The sequence below is a fragment of the Netta rufina genome (genome assembly GCF_964035555.1).
Source record: "Netta rufina genome assembly, chromosome: 26".
NCBI lineage: Eukaryota > Metazoa > Chordata > Aves > Anseriformes > Anatidae > Netta > Netta rufina.
Genome location: NC_140150.1, coordinates 779,700 through 787,912, shown reverse-complemented (window position 1 = coordinate 787,912; position 8,213 = coordinate 779,700). Strand labels below are relative to the sequence as shown.

Below are 8,213 nucleotides of genomic sequence, written 5' to 3'. Positions count from 1 at the left end.
TGTTTGCCTTGCTGGCTACCTCTGGGATATGTATGAAAAAGCATTTTTCATGCTCAGTGAGTAAATTATTAACCATAGACAAGTGGACACTGAGCAATTAGAAATCACAATACAAGGAAGAAAGAACAACAGAACACCTTTCATCTTAACACGGAAGCAAAGGCATTTTTCTTCTGCTGGGAATTACCCCTCATAAAATAAAACCTGTCACCTGATGCCCTGAAATCAAATTCCTGTGAACATTCATAAAGACTTTCCTTGGCATCTGTCATCTCTAGAGCTTGGAATAATAAACAGGTAGATCAACACTTGTGCTCAGAAATGCATCCTCTCACCACAGCACCACACAGTGTCCTGCAGCACGCTTGGTTCGGGCCAGGGAAAACCACTTAGGGAATTAAAAGCCTTGGCTTTCCCTGGGCCATCAGTCAGAACAAAACATGGAAAGATCAGAAATATTCATCCTGCTGGCTAGGGACACATTTCAAGAAACAGGCAGCTTGGCTTGGCATTCCCACCAGCCATCACTTTGGCTGGGATTTAGTTTTGGTGCAGTAGTTTTGGTCAGATGTTCTGGTCTGATTCTCTAGGGGGTTTAAATCTCTGCACTCTAACTTTATCAGCAGCCAAGGAAAGAAAAACCCAGTGTTTCCATGTTCTTGAAGAAAACAGGGAAGCAATGGTATGAAATTAAATACTGGCTTCGGACACGAACTCTGCTCTACAAAAGCAGGTTTTCTCAAGGAGTGGTTTTGGCACCCAGGCTCAGAAGGGAACAAGCCTTCCTTTCACGGCACAAACAACAAACTATTTCAAGTGGCATTATCCTGGCAAGGCAGCGAGCAGCCTAGCTCCGAGCTACCACCTGAACTCCCGGCCTGCTTGGGCTCAGCAGCTTTTGGGCCATCTTTGGACTTCAGCCTTGTGATGGGCTGTTCTGATTCACAAACCAGATGTCACCTCCGACTTGGAATCAGGTCTCTTCTGGTTTGGCCAAAAGAGTTTCTTGTGCTGCTCATATCCCCACTGTCCCCAGGGCATCCTGCTCCAATGGCTACATCACTGACTTGCAAACCCAACATTAACTGGCTTTGTGGTAAAGGCAGGTCCCTTCGTTTTACATGGCTGAGGATTGCTGCCTTGGTTTCAGACCCCCAGGCAGTCGCAGTGCCATGCAGCAACACGGGCAAGCACAGACATCAGCTCCCCGTTGCACATTAAATGGTTTGACTAAAGTAATTAAATGTGGTGTTTTTCCCTAGCTCTAATAGCCACAGCTCTTACCCTCCAGGCGTATGGATTATTAGGCGACTCGATCAGTTAATCCCTTTACAAGTGTGACTATTCGCCAACTTCTGTGCCTTTTCCAGGGAATGTAAGCAAAATGACTTCGCTGGCGTTCATCTTCCTGCTCTCCTTCCTCTCAGCTGAAGCTGCAAGAAGCAAATATCCTCCCAAAGCAGCAAGTAAGTGCAACAGGTGCCTGTGTGCTAAGACCAGAGGGTGCTTTTCTAAGGGGGAAAGAGGGTTTGGGGTCACATCTACCCCCTCCATGCCCATCGCTGCCGTGGGACCTTTCAGACACGTGAGGCTGCACAGCCCCAACCTACACCAGCCCCAGCACACCCTGCTCAGTCCCTTCGGGAGCAGCAGCACACCCAAAATTTACAGGCGATGTGCTTTCTTGCAGTCTCAAGCCCCGTGTTCGGACCACGGCAGGTATATGGCCTGACTGATGGGTCGGTTACCGTGAAGTGCTTCTACCCGCCCACCAAGGTGAACAGGCACGACAGAAAATACTGGTGCAGGGAATCGTCCCGGAGCTGCCTGACCGTCGTCTCCTCCAACGGCTACACGTCCCCGAGCTACCGGGGCAGAGCCTCCATCAGCGACTACCCGGAGCAGGGCGTCATGGTGGTGAACATCTCGCAGCTGGTGCTGTCAGACAGAGGCACCTACCAGTGCGGGATCGGTCTCAATGGCAGAGGGCTCTCCTACAAAGTCAGCCTGGACATTTCCGAAGGTAATTACAGTATTGAAGTATTGCTTTTCTTCTACGTTTTTTTCCCTTTTTAATAGAGCTCCACAGGATGCCTGCCCAGGCACGGCGTCCAAGAGCTCCGGACGTTCCCTGCCTTCGGGAAGCAGCAGGGTTTTTCTCTGCTAATGTTTTACGGAACAGATTGCTGTCTGACCAAAAATCTGGCATAAAAATCCTAAGAGATAAAACCCAATAATGTCACAAACCCTGCTTGGAAACTGCTGAGTGCGGGATGGCACGGCAGGGTACAGAGAAACCCCATGCTAGGAAAAAAATCCTTTGGAGGCTTGGGAAGTAGCACTCGGCTACCAACCAAGCAGCCGCTGAGCGGTCTCTTTGCACAGGTCCAAACGTCCCCGAGGAGGCTGAGCTCTTTTACGTGGAGCTGCACAGCTCCATAACCATGACCTGCAGCTTTGGGGCGGACACCATCAGCATGAGGAAATACTTGTGCAAGATGGAGAAGGACGTCTGCCGCAACATCATCGACACGTATGGGAAGATCGATGAGGACTTCACAGGGAGAGCCCTGCTGAGCAACGAGAACACCGAAGGCGCATTCAGCATCATGATAACCCAGGTGAACTGGGAAGACGCAGGCTTGTACCTGTGCGGGATTGGCTCCTATGGGGAGTCTGGAGAAACGAAGGAGCTGAATTTGCATGTCTACGAGGGTGAGTGAGCTATTCCCGATGTTTTGTTTCCTTTCATCTCTGCTTTTGTTTAGAAGCATCACTGACTGCCTCATGTTATTTAACAAGAGTTTTGTGGAGCGCTATTATGCTATCCTGTCATCTGGGAACTTCTATCTGATGGTGCAGCTACCAGCAGTGTATGAAACCATCACTAATAAAGCTCAGACTTGTGTCAGGACTCAGCTTCCCCAGCAGTGCTCAGCCACCTGCCCCAGCCCAGCGAGCCCAGAGCTCCTGAGGGCAGATTCTGCCTGCAAGCTTCAGACAAGTGAGCTGCCTCCTCAGGCCTGTCACTTTGAGATTTAAGATGCTGGAAGGAAAAGTCTGCCTTCCCTAGCAAAGGGAAGGAAACCGAGAAATGATGATACACAGAGACAACAACCACCCAGTGAATTTAGGAGAAGGAAAGGTCTGACAGACCCTCGGGGGTCAATTGCTGGCAGTGCCAGGATGCTCTCCTGTCGTCTGCACCCCCCAGCACCACCTAGCTGTACGTTAGCTGACACCAAACAGCTTTGTGTGATCTGATATTTATTCTCTTGGGAGAACACAACGTGGGCAGAAGTTAGACACGTATAAATGCTCATTGTATTTTTGCCTCCAGGGTCAAACGTTCCTCAAGGAAAGAGCACAGTAATCGGAGTCAAAGGAGGTTCAGTAACCATTGATTGTCACTATGATCCCGCGAAAAATTACTCACTCAAGTACTTGTGCAAGTGGAGAAAGAATGGGTGTTCTCGGATCATAGAAAACACCGGCTTCGTGTATGACACTTACGAAGGAAGAGTGGTCATGTTCGACAACCCGCAGAACGGCACATTCAGCGTCATCTTGAACCAGCTGCAGGACAGTGACAAAGGCTATTACTGGTGCATGACGAATGATGAAAGGGAGAGGAAGTCATCGAAGGAGCTGAAGATCGTAGAAGGTACGAGCTCACACATTGCTGGTTCTCTGCTTGCTCCGTAGGAATGAAAACCTCCCAAGCTCCACAATGGAGCAGAGCTCACTTTTGTGGTAAAGACGTTGAGTTACGATTCTGAACCCATCTCAAGGCAAAATATTGTGACGGTCCCCCCCAGTAGTCTTAGAATGGAAATGCAAGGTTTCAACGTTATGCCTTGCAAAAAAAAACAGCTTTCATCCAGAGATGTATGTTCAGCATCCCTAGTGTTAATTTAGCAATGTAAGGAGCAGTTTCCCTCAAAGAGGCATCTCCTGGTTCACAATCTAGAGATAGATGGTGAACAGCCCCGCAGCCTGTTGACTACAATTCCCACTGCCAAATCCCCCAGCATCATCCTCGGTGTTCTGTTTGCCCTCACAGGAGAGCCTGGATTAAAGGGGAAGGAGGACGTGCTGGCAGAAGTGGGCTCACGGATCGATTTAGCGTGCTCTTACCCGTGCAAGTACTACTCCTACGAGAAGTACTGGTGCAAGTGGAGCAGCGACGGCTGCTCCCCCTTGTCTGCCTCTGACCAAAGCCAGCCGGGGGTGGACGTCAGCTGCAACACTGCCAACAAGACACTCGTCCTAACCTTCGACTCGGTGACCAGCGCGGACCAAGGGTGGTACTGGTGCGGGGTGAAGCACAACGGCCACTACGGGGAATCGCTGGCAGTGTACCTGCAGGTGGCTGGAGGTGAGCCCCAGGGGAAGGGTCGCTGGGGCTCTGCTGCTTCTCTTGGTGTGAATCATGCTGCCTTCTGCTGAGAGAAATCCTCTCCACATCCACTAGGTTGCAGCACCTCAAAACAAAAATGCTCCCTTCCAGACAGCCTCCCAGACCAGTTGCCACCAAGATCACCCTGATTTCGTGCAGCACACCATAGTTGTTTGCGTCCGCTCTGCCGTTTCTGTCCCCACCTTGTTCCCTGTTAAAAAAAGCCCTCCAGTCTCACGTTTCCTTCCATACAATTTTCAACCCCATCCTTACTAATTACTGCTATTATAATTCGTAGCATCACGCAAATTATGCATCATCAGACACCTGTCACATGAAGAGCTGCATGTCACTCCAGGGAGCTCATTCATCTTCACAGGGAAAATACTAGGCAAAATACTAAGAAAGGCTGTCACCAATTCCCCTTGGACAAGCAAGGGACTCAGCTTCAGTGGAGTATGTTAGACAGAATACATTTTTCTTGGGAAGGGATATTATTGGAAGCAGAGCAGAATAAGTACAGCCTAGTGCTAGAGATCCCACAGGCAGCTGTCCCAAGTGGATGGTAGTCAAAGTGAAAAGAGAGAAACATTCTTTTTTCATTGTCTTTGGTGGGCAAAGAGATAGAAACAAAAGCAATCCAAATATTCAACATTTGTTCTGGAAATACTAGAAGCAGGACTTAGAAATGCCAGATTTTTTTAGGAGAGTACAGGCATGGAGATCCTGCTTGAGATTTTTCCAATAGATTATTTGGAATAAGATTTCAGATCTCTAAATCTCATTCTAAAATAAGAGCCTCATAGGTACAGCCCCAACCCACCGCATTTCCACATGCACCAGTATGTTCCCTGCAAGACTGTTGCTTGCAACTAATCACCCTTCTTCCCTAGGGGATGCAGAGAAAGTTGCCGAACTCAGCCCAGGGCTCCTGAATTTGGACACTTCCAGCAATGCTGCAGCTCCCAGCAATGCCGTGGCTCCTGGTGATGCTGCAGCTCCCAGCAATGCTGAAGCTTCCAGCAATGCCGTGGCTCCCAGTAATGCTGAAGCTCCCAGCAATGCCGTGGCTCCCAGTGACGCTGAAGCTCCCAGCAATGCCGCGGCGCCCAGCAGTGCCGACCGTGGCGTTGTTCCCCAGGGGAGAGCCTTCAGCGATGCTGGGGTGCAAAGTGCAGCTGCCTCCGAAAGGTCAGTCCTTCCCAAGCCTCCCTCACTACTTAGTTTTGCAAAGTTTACGTTAGTTTGTTGCTAACACACTGCATACCACATGTGTAGTTTAGCAACAGATAAATTATTTTTCCCCGAAGAACTAAGCTCAAAATTTCAGAAGAAAAGAAGAAAAAAGTCATAGCAAAAGGCAAGACTTGAAATTAATATCTAGCCCAGGTAAAGATATCATTTCAGAAGGGAATGACTGGAAATTCCAGGTAGAGAAGAAAATAATTAAAAATGCTTCTGTCAAGATTAGAAGAGGTTTCCTTTGCACAGTTACAACCAAGCTGCTAGTGTAGCCATTTTGGCACTACCTCCATCCAACATTTGTACTTATCTCCTTATGATGTCCTTAGATGCAGTTCATAAACTGAACTGCATTGTGCTCAGATTACCATTCTATATGGAGTTTCAACAGTTAGAAATTTACATGTTATTCAGTTGTGAATGATCCCAATAAAACTGCTTCTCACAGCTTAGTGATCCATCTTTCCCTCCACCGCAGCTCTGAACAAAGTTCTGGCTCCAATGTCCTTACTGTAGCCCTGGCCTCCTCTGGCGCAGCAGTCGTCGTCCTCGGTGCAGCTTTTGCTGTGTTTAAATACCGGCAGCTCAAGAGATCAGGTGAGCCCCTGCCCTTCCCAGTCCCTTGGGACGTGGCCCCAGCATTCAGACAAAGGCAGCAGCGGCTGCTTGCAGCAGTCCCCGCGTGCTGGGGCTGCTCCTGGCGCTGCTGTGTGCAGTGGCTGGGTGTATGAGGGCACGTTGGGGACTCATTGCTTCCCTCCGAACAGACCTGGTGTCCGTGGGGAGCTACAGAACCAACATCAGCATGTCGGACTTCGAGAGCGTGAAGGAGTACGGGGCAAACGATAACGCCTGCATGAAAGCGAGCCAGGAGACTCAGCTGGGAGGGGACGGTACGGTGCTGGCGCACGGGCTGCCCCCAGCCTCGGGGCTCGCAGAGCCTGAGAGCCCAGGAGCCACCAGAACATCACGCCCTAACGTCTCCCTTTCTGTCTGTGCAGAATTCATCACCACCACAGCCAGCGTTGAAAGCGCAGCTGAGACAAAGAAGGCAAAAAGGGTAAGAGGTAGAAGTGCACCCACTGACCTGGCAGGCACCAGCACAGCTCCAGCCCCAGCAGCATCACCAAAGGAGCTGCCCACACCCCTGGGCTTCATTTATCAAGGAGGTTCCCCATCATGCCTGGATCAGGCCACCTGACTCCATGGGGCACCTTAATCCTTTCCTGACCCCATGTGTTAGCAGAGACACTAGCAGCAGTCGCTTTGCTTGAAACTACATCAAGCCAGCCTCAGGGAGCACCAGGAAGGTCGGGGTATGGTCCTTACTGTAGCTATAAAGCACTGGGACAAGCACGTGGCCAGAGGCCAGAGCACTCCCCAGCCTCTCCCCAAAGCAGGGCTCCCACGCAGGCAGTGCAGGCAGGGGGGTCTCTGCCTTTGCGAGGGCTGGGGCTCGCTCCAGTGTCCCCAGTACTCCCCTGCCTGCCCCCAGCTGCCCTCCCCGCAGGAGAGACCATGCTGGTGCAGCACCACTCCGCACTAACACACGGTGCCAGGTCGGAGCACTTCTTTTTAGAAGTCCGTAACCGCAGGCTATGTACAGGTGTCAGTGCCAAGAGCCCAGAGCTGAGCAATAAAGAGGCCCTCATCAGAGCCAGGCTCCCCATGCTTTTAATTAAATCGCTTTTGCAGCCATTTCGTGCCTCGAGAATCAACAAGGATGGGCATTTTTGGTCCAGCCTGTGCACATCATCCCCGATGGGAAATGCTTTCTGCATGCACCTGCCGCGTGCTGCCCCCTCCCCTGCCACCCACCACCATGTCCCTCACCGTGTCCCTCACCTTGTCCTCTCTCCTTCTGCAGGGCTCCAAGGAGGATGCTGACCTTGCCTACTCCACCTACCTCCTCACCTCCAACGCCATCGCCCAGGGCTGTGCCCCCGGGGACAGCGCGGCTCCGGCCACGGCCCCCCCAGCCTGGGGTGGGCAGGTCTGAGGGCAGGGGACACGGGGACGCGGCAGCGAGGGGGTGGCTCTGCCATGAGGCTCAGCAAGCTGCGCTGCTTACTGCTGTCACAATTTGCTATAGCTTGATCTTTTCCTGTTTAAATTCAGCTTCGAGCGGTGATTTTGTCAGAATTGTAGAGGCCCGAGCGCGGAGGTGCAGTGGCAGGAGCCCGAGGGGCTGAGGCCAGCCAGGGTCCCTTGTGATGCTGTGGGTTCCCAAAGACCAGAAGATGTTTGTTTGTTTTTGGTTTTGTTTTTAAATCCCATTTTTTCCTAACGGTAGCTGAAAAACCCTTTACAACAATGACTCGCGCTTTTGATCCCTCTCAGCTTTCTCCCCCAGGGGCAGCGCTGACAGACCAGGGGTGCCTGCAGCGGTTTTGTTCACGACCAATAAAGAATACAGGCGGCTTTCAGCAGACCGGGCGGGCTCTCATTCTGTGGCAGGGCACAGGGAAAGCACCTCTGAAGAGTCACAGCAAGGGCACGCGTGGGCAGGGACTTTCTCCTCACCCTTGGGACTGGTGTTGGGTATCCATCAGCCTGCTGCAAAAGCAACAGG

At 51.3% G+C, this 8,213-nt stretch overlaps 1 protein-coding gene across 1 annotated transcript; it reads left to right on the top strand.

Annotated features, from left to right (window-relative positions):
- Positions 1–1,384: 1,384 nt before the first annotated feature.
- On the top strand, positions 1,385–7,640 carry PIGR (polymeric immunoglobulin receptor; the record flags this gene model as incomplete). Its single annotated transcript, XM_084301810.1, has 10 exons — positions 1,385–1,470; positions 1,698–2,023; positions 2,386–2,715; positions 3,341–3,664; positions 4,064–4,378; positions 5,452–5,590; positions 6,120–6,238; positions 6,409–6,534; positions 6,643–6,701; positions 7,509–7,640. The coding sequence occupies 10 exons, from the start codon at positions 1,385–1,387 to the stop codon at positions 7,638–7,640; spliced, it is 1,956 nt and encodes a 651-aa protein (XP_084157936.1).
- Between the last annotated feature and the right edge of the window lie 573 nt (positions 7,641–8,213).